The 15,824-nt window shown below is 43.9% G+C and overlaps 2 protein-coding genes across 5 annotated transcripts in view; one reads left to right on the forward strand and one right to left on the reverse strand.

The window, feature by feature from the left end:
• The window catches only part of RIPOR3 (RIPOR family member 3), a 100,330-nt gene extending 96,395 nt beyond the window's left edge, over positions 1-3,935 (forward strand). For all 3 annotated transcript variants that reach the window (XM_081916728.1, XM_081916729.1, XM_081916730.1), the window contains exons 20-22: positions 336-419; positions 880-970; positions 2,582-3,935. In XM_081916728.1, the coding sequence (XP_081772854.1) occupies positions 336-419; positions 880-970; positions 2,582-2,682 (276 nt within the window). In that variant the 3' untranslated portion in view covers positions 2,683-3,935. The remainder of the gene's footprint in view (positions 1-335; positions 420-879; positions 971-2,581) is intronic.
• A 280-nt stretch (positions 3,936-4,215) lies between these two features.
• The window catches only part of PTPN1 (protein tyrosine phosphatase non-receptor type 1), an 88,932-nt gene continuing 77,323 nt past the window's right edge, over positions 4,216-15,824 (reverse strand). Inside the window, exons 7-9 of one of the 2 annotated variants that reach the window (XM_081917040.1) lie at positions 14,610-14,771; positions 12,180-12,412; positions 4,216-8,193 (exon numbers count right to left, since the gene is read on the reverse strand). In XM_081917040.1, the coding sequence (XP_081773166.1) occupies positions 8,004-8,193; positions 12,180-12,412; positions 14,610-14,771 (585 nt within the window). In that variant the 3' untranslated portion in view covers positions 4,216-8,003. Of the gene's footprint in view, positions 8,194-12,179; positions 12,416-14,609; positions 14,772-15,824 lie in introns of both variants that reach the window. The other variant, XM_081917039.1, reaches the window with a different exon arrangement.

Raw genomic sequence — 15,824 nt, forward strand, 5'->3', positions numbered from 1 at the left:
AGTTGGTCTCTAAGGTGCTACTGGAAGGAATTTTTTTATTTTGTTTCGACTACAGCAGACCAACACGGCTACCTACCTGTAATTAAATTCCCAAAACAGACAGGGGGAAAGGGGAAGGAGGATTGAATAGCTAGCCTGTTTTCCTCTTCCCATCCTTTCCCAGTATCTCCCAGAAATATCAGTTCACAGGAAGAGAAGCAGTGCAAATGGTGCGGGAAACAGCAGCTCTGCAGGCTAAAGAGATAGGAGGCTCCAATATCTTATGTTAGGGCACTTTGGAGCAGAGGAGGAGGGAATGTTATCCATGTCATTGAATGCTCCATTCTTTTTTGCAGGCTCTGCTTTTTTACACAGATGCCTTAAGTAACGATGATGTGAAATTGCAGCAAGCCGCATGTCTGGCCCTCAAAAACCTCAGAGTGAGTATTTTTAAATTCTTGCTTAGTGGGGTCGTTAAGAGAGGTGCATGTGCAGAGTCACAGGCAGCCAGGAGAGGGCGCGAGAGTCACCCAAAAAACATGACCATTGTACAGTATTGGAAACTGGAACACAGAGAGGGCATAAGAAAACACATACATACACGAAAATGAGTGTTGTTAAAGGGTGAACCTGGTTGAAAAACCACCTTGAGATGTATGGATAAAGGGTGGTACACAAATGTAATTTAATAATAATAATAATAATAATAATAATAATAATAATAATAATAATAATAATAGCTAGATTATTTATGATGATTATTTATTAAATCTCCAATTTATTAGATCTCCAGTGCCACAGGCTATCCATCCGTCTGAGTCAGTGCATTGATGTCAAGAGTTAGGAAGCATTCTGAAATAATTTAACAGCTGCTCCTGCACTGCTTCTTTTATATAACAGGGTGTGGAAAGCATAGAGCAAATTGCCAGACTGTGTCTATCAGAATCAGAGGAAGTGCGGAACGCCGCCAGAGAAACGACTCTTTCATTTGGTAAGTGCTTATAACGATTCCCTGCAGATGGATTTCGAATGAGCGAATAGTGAGCTGAAAAGCAGAAGCAACAGCTAGTTGGCCTTGGCTTAGAGAGGCATCGCTGCTTGCTCTGAGGAAGTGGTCTCCGTTTTGGTTGCCGCAGCAGCGGATCTTCTTTTGCCCTCAGTTCCCAGCACTGTTCTTGTGACAGATTTCTGGAAAAAGAGCATGGCACGGCACAAATGGCTCTTGCAAGGGAAGGACACACCAACAGAAACCCTTCTACCCCATTCCTACAAAACTCTGTGTCTTGTTCCTGCAGTGCCAACCGCCTCTGCCCTTTTTTCTTCATGAGAATTGACTTTGGCCTACACCCTGAAGTCTTGTTAAATCATTTCAGCTCCCTGTCCACCCTTATTCAGCTTTGTAAATTGCTCTACTGCTTAAAAACCTAAGCTTGGTTCTGATGCATCAGACCAATGGTCCATCTGTCCCAGCATCCTGTTGCCACAGCGGCCAACCAGATGCCCGGGAAGCCCCAAGCAGGACCTGAGTAGAAAAGCACTCTTCCCACTTGGGGTTCCCAGCAACTACTTCCCATACTGCCTCCAACAGTGGAGGTAGAAGAGAGAACGTATCCATAGTGGCTTGTTGCCATGGGTAGATCCTGTGATAGTCATCAACTTCACGGGTTTTAGAAGAAGACTTGGACCTATTCATGGAGGCATGAATGGGTCCAAGTCTTCTTCTAAAACCTGTGAAGTTGATGACCATCACAGGATCCTGTAGGAGCAGGCTCCATGGTTTAACTATAAGAACATAAGGTGAGCCTGGTGGATCAGGCCCATCTGGTCCAGCATTCGGTTCTCAGTGGCCAACCAGATGCCCATGGGAATCTCCAAAGCAGGACTTGGAACACCCTTGTGACTTTGAGAGACCTATAGCGAAGGTGGAACAATACAGCCATTGTGTCTAATAGCTATGTGCTGATGTGACTATGTGCTATGTAAAGTAATATTTCCATTTGCCTGCCCTGGATCTTCGAACACTGGATATTAGCTACATTGGGTGGGCCAGGTTCTAACACTATGTGGGAGGGAGAAACAGAGAAACTTTTCTCTCCATTCTCGTACTATTTTTTCTAAACTGAAAAGCCCCCAAGTTTTCATCAATGGAGTTTTGTTCCAGCTACTTGAGTCATTTGGGGGCAGATCCATACCATACACTTAAAGCAAACAACTTCCCTCCCCCAAATCACGAGAACTGTAGTTCCGCCCTACAATTCTCAGCACCCTTAGCAAATTAGAGTTCCCAGGGTTCTCTGGGGAAGGTCATCAGCTTGAAATGTGCAGTGCACGTTCCCTCGATGTAAGCCATGGCTCTGCTCTTGAGCTCACCCTTTGCCATACCTGTTCCAGGTCAACAATATCCTTTTTTTTTTTTTTACTTTTGGAGATTGCCAGGGGAGCCATTAGGCAGGCCCTAAACCTTTTCTTCATAATAAATTCTTTCCACGTGGTTGGGAAAAATTGGTCGCAAAATTGTAAAAGAGGGAAGAGTTGTGCGCAAGGAAAACTTTGCTTATCCCACAATGGCAGTCAACCTCCTGATTTGTCCCTTTCTTCACAGGTGACAAAGGTAGGCTGGCTTTTGAAAAGATGGACAAGATCTGCTGTGAGCTGAGGGATACCATGTACCAAGAAGCTGAAATAGAAATCACAGTATTTTAAGCAGTGCCTTTGAGGGAGAGGCCAGATAATCTTTCACCATCTGCAATTCGGCTACAAGAGTGTGGAGAGAAGCACACAAATGTTAAATCTGTCTCGGCTGGATTTAAAAACAAATTATCTCGAGAATGAGCAGAGTTTCTACACGGTGCAAAATCTCTTTGGGTGACTCTGATCTTATAACCAGAAAGGTACTGTGTAAACCATTAAATACCAGCATCCCGCTGTCTTCAGTATCACAGGAAACATTCACCCTGAACTAAGAAGGCATCTGAAAATCTTGCACTGAAGTTCTCCGTTTGGAGGAGAGGAGACAGACGCAGCTTCTTTTTTGACTGCGAGATGTTTTCTTAGGAATAACCAAGGTCTTTCAAAAAGGAGAGAAAAAGAAAACCACAAGGATGGGCCACACTGGGATTGCAGTGAGTGGCGTTAATGAAGATTTTGCAGCCCTCTACAACTTCAATCCAACCTGCCTCCTTTTTTTAGGCCATAGGAAAATAACTTGCATATTTATTTGCTTAATATTGTGGACAAGGACTTCCATGCAATCTCTAAAGTAATTAGGCACAGTAAATTAACCTGAAATCTTCTTTCAAAGGGCACCTTGTTCTGGCAGCGGATGTATTGGGGTCTTGATTTAAGTCTGAAAAACATGGGGTTTGTGACCCTAGAGCCTTGCAGAGTTGGAAGAGGTTAACAGCTAAATAATCCTCACTTCTCACTGGTCACTTCCCACCATTAAGCCCCTGAACCATTCTTTTAATATACATACACACACCAGAATCTAGCGCCAGGAAAAACTGAGAAGCCAGCTGTTCCCATGAGTGCTTAATTCTGGGTTTATAATCTTAACTGAGAAGCTGTTTTTAAGTGGACTGTCGCTGCAATACTAAGCACATTTACATTGATCTTTTACTGAACTTGGTGACATGCACATTTGAGTAAACAGGTGCAGATGCTGAACAATGCCTACCATCTTTTCCCCCCCAATGATGGTGGTGGCAAGAGCTGAATGCAGTTGGGGGGGGGTGTAGGTCCTTTGCCTATTGCTGAGAACAGAAACGCTTCCATCCCTGAGTGTGTTTGTATGCAGCTGCCCATCACTGGATCCTGACCTCTTGCTTTAATGTACATATTTTATACAGAACTTTGTGCTTTTTTATTATTAAAAAAATCACTTTTCAGTATTTATTGCTGGGGCTAGTTTACATATTGTTCTTTTTTAAAGTTTAATAAAATGTTTGAAAAGTCAATTACATTCTTCTTCCAGTTATCATTTAAAACACAATGCAAAACACAGCACTAGAAGAGAGATGCTTTGGAGGAATGAATGTATTCAGCAGTTTGACAGGAAAAATATCAGGCAGGTGCTGCTCCTGGTTCTCTTGCGAATGCACAGTTGTAGTGAACCAAGTTAGGCAACGCTGATGTTGTCGGTAGGAAAGCACACAAAGGAGATGGCTTCAGGAGCAATATGAAGTTTAGAAGTTCAGGACTAGAAAGAGGAAGCGGAAGACACTCCAAGAGACATGCTTCTTTACAAAAGAATTTTATTGTTGCAGCTAAAATGAGAACTGAAAATCTTTATGGGAAATTGAAAAACTGTACAGTTTTTTACTGAAACTGTGAGGTCATTGCAGCGCCTTACATAAAAGACAATATACCTGAAAACGTATTATACCAAAACATTTAGCTTGTTCGTTGTTTTTTTTAAAAGGTTTTATTTTATTTTTCTTAAAAAAAACTTTTCTATGGCAATCTGTAAAAAAGAAAGACCTGATGAGTATATATTTGCTTAAGGCATATAGCAGAGCAGCTCACTAACTTTCTAACAAGTTTAAACATGGATATTTTTTTTTCCGGCCCCCACTTCCCACCCCACCCCTGCCCCCATCCCGAGAATAGGTTAACCAATACATCCACTTTGAAATGCTACTTGTATTTACACACCCAAACTACTACATACATAGACAGGACACCAAAACAAAATGCTTACAAGTTCAGCATTATAAGCCTTATGCACACCTCACCGGGCTTTTGACTAGGGCAATTCCACTGCATGTTTTCACTACAGTACGAGTCCTTCTCGTGTTCAAATAGGATAAAAAGGCAAATCACTAATACTGGCAGACCCAGGAGAGACGTGGTAAGCCAGTCCACCCTCCCCGTATCTCTGGCTAGCAAGGGAGATCTTTAGTTTCTTCCTCGCAGAAGGGGATAGACGTAACAGTACAATCAAGTTACTGTGGATTTTAAGGAGAGACATTCTGAATTCAACCATTCCCCCCACAAAAAAACAACAACTCCAAGGAATAATATTACCATTCATTTATCACCTGCTGCTAAGTTCAAGAGCTTCGATTTTCATATCCTCTATATAACAACAAAGCGCAGATTTCAAATCTCACTTTGGTTCTGATGGCCTATGCAAGAGAGAGAGAGAGAAAGAAAGAGAGAGAAAAGCTGCTCCTTTGGGGTTTCAGACAGCAGCTCCATGGATCTGGGCACCTGTTTGCTGCAGGGAACATGTGTGTGTGTGAGAGGGGTGTGAATATGGCTTTGTACACCCTCTGGAATGTTTGTACAATATTTACTCAGTTTAAGAGTGGCATACAACCGGGTTGCACGGCATACGTATAAAACTGAATAGAAAGTCACGCCAAGTTATTAGGCAAGATACAGGCAACCTGATGTTTGTTGGTTGTTGGTTTGTTGTTGTATTTTTTAAAAAGAGCACACCTACCAATCTATTGGCTGAACGAAGACATTTCAGCAACACTCTTGGAACCACGGCCATTTAAACAATCAGATCATGCAAATACAATCTGGGTACATCGGTAAGCAGAAATATATATATATATATTTTAAACTCTTTTTCAACTTTCAAGCACATGGATTTTGACCAGGACTCTCTCTTTTTTTGGGGGGGGGGGACTTTATACATGCATCTGAATAAAAATGTGCTAACTAATGTTGCTTCTCAACAAGAGCCTACTGAATGAGAGAGAGAGATGGGGACAAAGCAATCACATACTGTATAGTAAAAATACACAGATGAGCATTATATAGTTATACCTTTTTCTAAACTCATAATCAGTATTTTTCACGCTTCCACTATTACTGTACTACTGAAGCTTGACTGCTTGAGTATTCCTCCTTTCAAATTCTGGTCTAAACAGCAATCTCACGGGTAACTTTGTCTGTCTGTTTCCCATTACTACCTGAAGATTATTATTGTACTTTTGAAAAGCCCTTGATGCAAAGCTTGACTTCATTTATTTTTGATCCAACCACTCCTTCCTTCCCCAAGATCCAGTGGTTCAAGGGAAAAAAACCCAAAGAGCTAAAGTTTGTGAGCGTCGTGGCGAACCAAAATAAATATGGAGTGAGAAGTCTACTCTGTTGTTGCTGTTTTTTTAAGGTAGATGGTACTTAAGTGCTATATAATTAGAATTTTGCAGAATTTTTAAAGCATTGATCAGTCACACTTGTAAGGTCAATTGTCATGATTTTACTTTGAAACAGGCTACAACTCTAATGAATGCATTTGTCTTGCTCTCTGCAGCACGGACAAAGGATTCTTCTGCGTGATTATTATTTCAGTCGAATGCAGTAAGAAGAGTTGACAAAGTCCTAGCTTACCACCCCCCATCATATCATCCAACAAAGAGACAAAATACATGATTGGTCTAAACTTTTACCCTCCTTTTAGCAGCTATGGTCAGTTAAGCTATGCTATACCAAAAACAAAAAACTCAAATCTTCATCTTCCGATGGAGCAGAACACAACCTGGATCTGTTCCGAGTCAGGCTGGACACTCTTTTCTGCAGAGGCAGGCAGGTGGCTTAAGACACTTAAGCCTGGCTACTGAACAGCATGATCTTAAGCCAAATAAAAGCCAAACTTGAAATCTTTGTTCAAGGGCAGGGGGGAGGGGGGAAGAGGAGGCAATAAAACTAAAAGCCACCAGCAGTGACTTGCATCTTGCAAAATGACTTGTTGATCTGGAGAGCCAGTTCATTTGCTCAGCTTTTCTCCAAAAAGGAAGTCCCCGTCCTGCCCAACCGCTGTCCAGCAATAGCTACCTGGGATTCCTTGAGATGCATTTCTGCAGCATAAAGGAGCTCTAAGAATTATTTTAAACTCTTCTTGTTCCATTTTGTACAGAAAGCATATTCTTTTCACATGGTAGGTCTAGAGTGAAATTGAATTTTACAAATTATGATACCGATGCTTAAGAACACTGGTCCTTTCCAAAACAATTTTGCAAATGCTAGTGGATATATTTTGGTTGTATTTTCCTTCCCCTCTCCCTAAAGGACAGGGAGAACGAGAGAAAGAGAAAGTGTGTGTGTGAGAGAGATATGGGATGGTGCTATGCAATGGGGATAATAAGGAGTGCGACAGAAGACTTGCGTTCAGTGTTGGTGGTGAGTGGGAGATTTTGTCTTAAAGGAAGAAGAAAAGAGTAGCGTTTGACCTGCTGGGATGCCCTGAGCAACAGCAGATGCCCGTTACAACTGCGCTGAAAGCAAGAATCTATTTAAGATAAAATCTATCCATGTTACCTGCACTGCCAGAAAACCCCACACTTCAGGGTGAAATTCAACTTGCAGGGGCATGTGTTATGTAATCTCCATTCATTTACTGGGGCTCCTGAGCAGCAGCCAATTTAAGCAACAGAACTTACAAAAAAGTGGTTCTTTAGAGAGTCCTCAGTCTTGAAAAGGCATGCAGTAAAGAGCTCTCCCCTCTCAAATAAAATAAAAAATAAAAAGTTGTACATTCTTCAGGGGTGTGTGCATGCGTGGGTGATTTAAGGAACCCAATAGTGGTGATTTAAGGAACCCAATCATGTATTTGGTTACAAACACTTGGAGAATACAAGCAATTTTTCACTTGCTTTCCCCCTCCTGAAAAACAACAACCAAAAGAACGAAAACTGGCTTTAAAAGACTTCTAAAAAACAATGTGTTGTAAACTCTTATTATTCCATTTTTAAAAATAAGGAAAAAATAATGAAAGAAAAGAAAAAAAAAACCCACAAGACTTATTTGGCATATTCTCTGCTTACTCCTGAATATCTTAAGGCCCTGAGATTAGAATATTATGTTCTTGGGACCATAGGGCTAATATTAAACCCTAGTGCATCAATTTTCTCTTTAAGCCCTAACCAAAGTTCCAGCATCTCAAACATTAAGATATACTTCCACTGGGGCAAAGGCTTGGATGCCCCCCCGCTTTAGCTTTCTTTTATTGTAACAAAGTTAAAACGCCGGCGAAGATACTGGCGTTCTCGATACCATCGCTGGCATGTCTATCAATGGAAACACACCCTGTAGCAGAGGTATGCTCCTGCTGTGAGGACAGTGAACATGCAAATGTTGACCAGAAATGGTTTCCAAGTTGACATCATGTTCTCGTCGTCTTCTTCTTCCGACTTGACCATCTCTTCACTTTGTGGCGAGGCATCAACAGTTCTCTTCCTAAGCTCAGTGTCTTGACTAGTGCTGAGGAACAAGAGAGAGCGTATACATTAAACATCCATTTTTATTAGATTTTTCAAAGGTCTTAAGAAACTGACTTGACATCTATTTTTCTTTCTGATTTCCTGTCCTGATGTTTTCCATCCTTATCCTTAATTGCTGCGTTCTACTTGTTCCTAGGTCCGTATAGTTAAAGCTATGGTTTTCCCAGCAGTGAGGTATGGAAGTGAGAGCTGGATCGTAAAGAAGGCTGATCGCTGAAGAATTGATGCTTTTGAATTATGGTGCTGGAGGAGACTCTTGAGAGTCCCATGAAGAGAAGAAGAAGAAGAAGAGTTTGGATTTGATATCCCGCCTTTCACTCCCCTTCAGGAGTCTCAAAGCGGCTAACATTCTCCTTTCCCTTCCTTCCCCACAACAAACACTCTGTGAGGTGAGTGGGGCTGAGAGACTTCAAAGAAGTGTGACTAGCCCAAGGTCACCCAGCAGCTGCATGTGGAGGAGCGGAGACTCGAACCCGGTTCCCCAGATTACAAGACTACCGCTCTTAACCACTACACCACACTGGCTCTGCATGGACTGCAAGAAGATCCAACCTTTCCATTCTGAAGGAAATCAGCCCTGAGTGCTCACTGGAAGGACAGATCGTGAAGCTGAGGCTCCAATACTTTGGCTACCTCATGAGAAGAGAAGACTCCCTGGAAAAGACCCTGATGTTGGGAAAGATTGAAGGCACAAGGAGAAGGGGACGACAGAGGATGAGATGGCTGGACAGTATTCTTGAAGCTACGAACATGAGTTTGACCAAACTGTGGGAGGCAGTGGAAGACAGGAGTGCCTGGCGTGCTCTGGTCCATGGGGTTACGAAGAGTCGGACACGACTAACTGACTAAACAACAACAACAACTTGTTCCTAAACCCTCTAACTCCATCTTGTCTCCCCCCCCCCACCCGCCGCTCGTATCTCAAATCCAGCTCACGATTTTGTATCATTAAGATACTTTGATAGTGTAAAAGAAAAAAAGGCCTCCGGTTCTCCATAATACAGCCTAGGACCCTCGTACCTATGGGACTTCCTCTCCTGGTATGTCCCACAGAGGACCTTACAGTCTTCCAATAAAAACATCTTGGAGATCCTGGGCCACAGGGAGGTTAGACTGGCCTCGACCAGAGCCAGGGCCCCAATCTGGTGGAACGCTCTGTCACAGGAGACTAAGGCCCTACAGGACTTGACATCTTTCCTCAGGGCCTGCAAGACAGAGCTGTTCCACCAGGCCTTGGGCCAAGGCACAGTCTGACTCCCTTTCTCCTTCTGTAGTCCTCATAGAACTCCGGCCCAATGGTTGCCATTAATTTGATTCTGAATTGATTCTAGAATGTATTTTAATTAACTGACTGCGATTTTATGTGCACTGTGCTATTTTTACCTGTTGTTAGCCGCTCTGAGCCTGGCTTTGGCCGGGGAGGGCGGGATACAAATAAATTATTATTATTATTATTAGTAGTAGTAGTAGTAGTAGTAGTTCATCATTTTGATCTCTTGGTTTTACAGTCAATTTCGCCATTTCAGCTATTTCGCCATTTATTTTAAAGCCATTCTTCTTTGGTTGGAACCTTTTCCTCTTTCCATTTCGGCGCATATAAGGTTCTGGCTGAGGCTGCAGCATACATAAAAAGCTTCTTTGGAGCCTCCGTCCGACGAAGAGGATACCCATTCAAAACCAGCAGGAGCCACATCCAACATTGCAGCTCTGCTGGCTCCCACGTGTGGGGCAGAGTTTCCTCTTCTGTCTCCTCCAGCCTCCAGCACATCCACAACATCAGCTCTGAAGGGCTGGGACTTGGGAGACCCCCCTGGGGCATATTTATTTGGGGTGGGGGGAGACCCACAGGAGGAGGAGAGGAAGCAGAAGTCCTGTTTCGCTACCAGACTCCTGCCAGCACAGCACAGGCTACAACTCAAGAGTTCCTTGCCATCTGAGAAAAGGAACTGCAAAAGTGTTTTGCAGATGCTTATTTTTGTGGAAGGCTGATCGCCAAAGAATTGATGCTTTTGAATTATGGTGCTGGAGGAGACTCTTGAGAGTCCCATGGACTGCAAGAAGATCAAACCTATCCATTCTGAAGGAAATCAGCCCTGAGTGCTCACTGGAAGGACAGATCGTGAAGCTGAGGCTCCAATACTTTGGCCACCTCATGAGAAGAGAAGAGTCCCTGGAAAAGACCCTGATGTTGGGAAAGATGGAGGGCACAAGGAGAAGGGGAGGACAGAGGACGAGATGGTTGGATCAGTGGCGTAGCGTGGGTTGTCAGCACCCGGGGCAAGGCAAGTAATTTGCGCCCCCTAACCCGTGGATTTGTGCCCCCTAACCCGTGGATTTGCGCCCACTAACCCTAACCCCCAGATGTTGCGCCCGGTGCGGCCGGCCCCCCCTGCACCCCCCATGCTACGCCACTGGGTTGGATGGTGTTCTTGAAGCTACCAGCATGAGTCTGACCAAACTGCAGGAGGCAGTGGAAGACAGGAGTGCCTGGTGTGCTCTGGTCCATTGGTTCACAAAGAGTCGGACACGACTAAACGACAACATTTTGTGGAGGAGAGCGATGGGACAGAAAAGGAGCATCAATGCTTCGGGCATGGTGGAAAGCCAAGGAGCCAGGTTTTATATATCATAGAATTGCAGAGTTGGGTTATTGAGTCCAACACTCCCTGCAACGCAGGAATCTTTTGGCCAATGTGGAGCTCGGACTGAGTTATTGGGAGATGGGGAAAAATTGAGCACTGAGAGAAAAAAGGACCGATAGAATAATATGAATACACTTGTAGCTACTGCTACAAAACTGGCAAAAATGGGAGGTTGCTTTTTAGCACACCTGCAGGGGAACTTGAAGCTGGTTAAATAGGTTTTGGCTCAGTTCTAGATAAAAATGGCCAAGTCAGACTCCAGTATTGCTGAACCAGGAAAAGGAAATCTCCTGACATTATTGCACATGGAGCAGTAGTGACACCTAGTGTTCAAGCGGTGCATTTTCCACCTCTCTTCCAGCTTTTGATAATTTTTGCTGGCTGTTTCTAGAGTTTTTCATTTCAGCTGTCTGGAATGACAGGTGAGCAAGCCCCTTACTGAAAAGATAAAACCTCAGATTTTAAGCTTTTTCTACTAGAGTAGGAAAAACTTTGACCATCTCTTAATTCTTTTTAAACTGTCTGATATTTTGCAACAGCCTTCAAGCTATATTTTGGTTAGATCCATAATTAAGTCGAAACAATTTTCTTTCTCTAAAAAAATGGAAGTTGGGTTTCACCCTGACAATGTTTTAGTTCCAATGGAAATACTTCAGTCCTACTGAGAAATGGGGAATTTGCTAAAGAAGTGACCTCATTCATTCTTCTCTAGTGCAAAGACTTAAAAGGCTCTTTAGCACATACAGACTGCAGAGAAACCATCTTGTGCCCCTGCAACCTCTTATTTGAACTGACCTAGTTTCTCAAGAAATTCCGAACATTTATGCTTTTCAGAAGATTTTGAAAGCATGCAAAATCAGTGTAGCTGCTTTCAGAACTTCTTTTAATGAATTCACAAAACGATTACAGTATAAAGAATACTTCCTGCTATATTTAAGTAACAAAGCTCAGTTGCATCTTTGGTTTACTAAGAAGCCTGTGCACAGCTTGGAAACGACCACATTTCATTCTCCCCCACAAATTATTTCACTTGTTTATTCTAGAGACAGATCCCCCTCTCTCCTGGCATTTTTTCCTTCCTTATAGTAGCGGAGCAAGGAAAAAAATACATCAAAAGGGAACTTCCTCGAACGCTTTCGTTCCTTTCCCCTCAATCGCTGCCTCTCCACTCCTATTTTCTACACGAACGTATAAAATGTTATTGGGTCGTCGCTCTGCTTTAGTATAAACACTGAGAGACAAGAGAGACAGGCGGCTTGCTGGCTGCAAGGCTGATGGCAATCTGATGCAAGTGTTCCCCCAAAGAAATCCTGGCCAACATTACCTCTCCATGTCTAGATGTTCAGAGGGGTGATCTCTGCCATCAGGAACCTTCGCCACCAGAGCGCTCACGGCACACACGACTTCCTCCTCCGTCACCCGATGTTTTGAAGAATTTTCCATGTGGTCGTGCACCCTTCCGTTATTCATTTCTGAGGTTCGCTTGGGTGGTCTTGGGGGTGGGGGAATATGTTCCGGCGGAGGGTCCAAGTCTTCTTTGGAGAGCTCTTTCCATTGCTCCTTCAACAGAAGCAGGAGACTCATTAAACCTTCTTAAAACACGGCAAGGAAAACGCACACACGCTTTATCTGTACGTGCCCAAGATGCACCATTAAGGTGTTCTCATTTATTCATTTTTTCAAAGAAATGTTACTGTGCAGTTTGTTGTACCTATTGTCAGTGGGAAAATCTGAAGTGCAGGAGCTCATCCTGACAGCCCCTATAGCCACGAGATTGTGCATTCCCTTAGGCTCCTAGCTAGACCAAAGACAAAATAACAAGATTTACTATTCCTTGTGATGTAACTGTACAGTGGTACCTCTGGTTGCGAACGGGATCCGTTCCGGAGGCCCGTTCGCAACATGAAAAGCCCGCAACCTGAAGCGCCGTATCTGCGCAGCTGTACGGTGCGACACGTGACCCAGAAGTGCCTTCAGACAGTGCTGGCTCCCGGCCTCTTAAGCGAGATGAGCACGCAACCCCAGAGTCGGATACGACTGGCCCGTATGGGCAGGGGTACCTTTACCTTTACGGTGTGATTTGGCGATTGTGCGCATGTGCGATGCGCGATTTAGTGCTATTGCGCATGCGCGAGCAGCAAAACCTGGAAGTAACCCTTTCCGGTACTTCCGGGTTGCTGCGGGACACAACCTGAAAAAACGTAACATGAAGCAAACATAACATGAGGTATGACTGTAATCCTTTGCGCAGTCACCTGGGAGTAAACTCCACGGAACTCAGAGGTACTTACTTTTGACTTGGCTGCATAGGTTCAAGTTGTGAAACGCATTGGAAGGGCACAATTCACCTGACCAGTCCCAGCAGAGGAATGTCTGCATCATCATCATTTTATTATTTACCGTATTTTTCGCTCCATAAGACGCACTTCCCCTCCTAAAAAGTAAGGGGAAATGTGTGTGCGTCTTATGGAGTGAATGCAGGGGGGAGGCAGCCAGGAAAAGCCCTGAAGGGCCACACATAAGCTCCGCGTGGCTCTTGCGGGCTTTTCCCCCAGGAGGGAGAAGGGACTGATGCGGGCAGTCAGTCCCTTCTCCCTCCTCGTAGAAAAGCCCGCAGGAGTTGCACGCTCCTTAAAGGGTGCACGGCTCCTGTGGGCTTTTGTGGGAGGTGGGGATATTGCCCGGCCGGAGAGGTTGTGCACGGCTAAAGAGAAAGCCAAGACAGCTAAGATTTTTTTTTCTTGATTTCCCCCTCTAAAAACTAGGTGCGTCTTATGGTCCGGTGCGCCTTATGGAGCGAAAAATACGGTATATGCTGCCCATCTGACTGGGTTGCCCCAGCCACTAAAGGCAGCTTCCAGCAAAGATTTCTGCTTGCCCTCTGGGGGGCTTCCCTCCTGCCCACCCCCTTGCACTACCTGAAAATGGGTTTTGGGTGAGTGTGTCAGGAGAGCTCCCAGAATAGCATGATGGAGGGGGAAATAGATCCAGCTGGCAAGTTGCAACGCTTGCACAGACAGAACGATGTTGAACAAAATGTACTCCGAGTCACTTTGAAACAGCTCACTGGAAACAATTCATAAATGGAAATACTAATAATAATATTCAAGGACCCCATCAAAAGAGGGGGAGGGATCTAGCCTCTGCTTAATTCCCTTCCTCATTCTCTGACTTCCTCTTTGCAGTCTTGTTATCACCTCATTCCCTTTCCGGAGCAAGGAGAGTGCACTAACCACCCGGGTGCATGGGCACACGAAACCATCACCCTGCTCTGAATTTTTCTTTTCTTCCCAGAGCTGCAGTTCCCCCTCAACTATTCCACCGCCTATTCAAATAACGTTTAAGTGACAATGGCATGATGCGCCTTAAGCAACAACCCTCAGCTCAGCGGATACCCTTGTCCTGCTAGAGTCTTCACATCTACAAGACACAGGAAGACACGGGTTGGATAATGAACTACAGTACTAGGCCAGAACCTGCTATTCCCCAGAACTGTAAAGCAGTAAGAATCACCTATTGCAATGGCAACAACACATGTGACATCCTATAACCTGGTTTATACACAAGTGTGTGTGTGTCTCTGTATAAGTATCTATGTGTGTCAAAGGTGCATTTGTGAACCACTTTGTTTTAGCACATCTAATTGCCACTCGATTCTATGCACTGCTGTTCCATAAAAATCTTGGCCCATTCACACACAACTTTAAAAAATGAAGACAACCTATGCCAGTTGAATTCTGCTACTGCTGCTCACCTGCACAGATGAGTCTCCCATAATGAATTTTGATCCTTCTAGAACAGCCAAATATGAGAAGCGAAGCTGGTCTGCAGTCTGTATAAGCCCCATGCGGTATTTCCTCATTTCTAAAAGAACCTGCTTAATGTCGACAGAAGAAGGGTCTTTTCTTTTGTCCATCTAAATAGAGAAAGGTGAAATTCAGATGGTTTTTTGAATTACCTCCGAAGCAACAGTACAGCTTCTCATTTGTGGAATATCTGGAAGATGTCTTTATCAAGGTTGCAGTCCTAACTCACGTCTACTCAGGCCTTACAGAATGTTGCCCAGTGAAAACTCACCAAATCCAATATTTTATAAGAGCCCCAGACAACAAGCTATTATTGGGCCCTCCCACTTCATCCCACTAAAACTGGTGATCCCAACAATATGACTTGTCGAAGACACACATATTCTGACACTGAACTTAAGTAAACACCCATGAATGCAATGGGCATTCATAAGTTTTTGTTGAGGGGCTGTTGTTCTCTGCCCACTTATTCAAAAGCAGCAGGACTCATTTCCAACACATGCTTAGGACTGGAATGCCAGAGGAAGGAGAACAGAAATGGGATTCTCCCCAGCTTCTCCAGCTGCAGTGCCAAGAATCATGTCAACAAGGATCATGTCAATATACTCAAAAATTATGGCGATAAATGTGAAAATTAAGGCAACAAGTTTTCAGAATGAAATGGATAGAACATAGCGTTTTCGTAGTTTTCCTGCCAAAAGCACATTTACTGAAACAAGACACAGCAAGGGTGTGGAAAGAGAGGGTGTTAGCAACTGGCTAACCGAAGGCAGGCCTCACTGAAAGCTAGGCTTGATTTTAAACTCTGAAGTGGAAATAGATTACTCTAGGATGGGAGTTGTCTGTAGGAATCTCTCTCTCCCCACAACCCTTTTCTTTTTCAGCGTGAAGATTCAGAAGTATCAGGTTCTCCTATGTATGGGCCTCTATACCATGCCACAGTTTAACTGTGCACTGGTGGTACTGAGGAACTGTGTGCTGGTTCCTTCATGACATAAAAATTAGTGCCAGCCCAGCACAAGTCTGAAACGGAATTAGGTTAAAGCAGAATTCAGACAGATGTCCCACACAGTCACTGCTACAAAGGGTTTGCCAAAGTTTATGAAGCCTATTTCGCTCTGCTCTGCTCAGCATCATAGACTTGTGGAGTTGAAAGGCACTAA

Source organism: Podarcis melisellensis (genome assembly GCF_964234715.1).
Source record: "Podarcis melisellensis genome assembly, chromosome: 6".
NCBI classification, from domain to species: Eukaryota; Metazoa; Chordata; class Lepidosauria; order Squamata; family Lacertidae; genus Podarcis; species Podarcis melisellensis.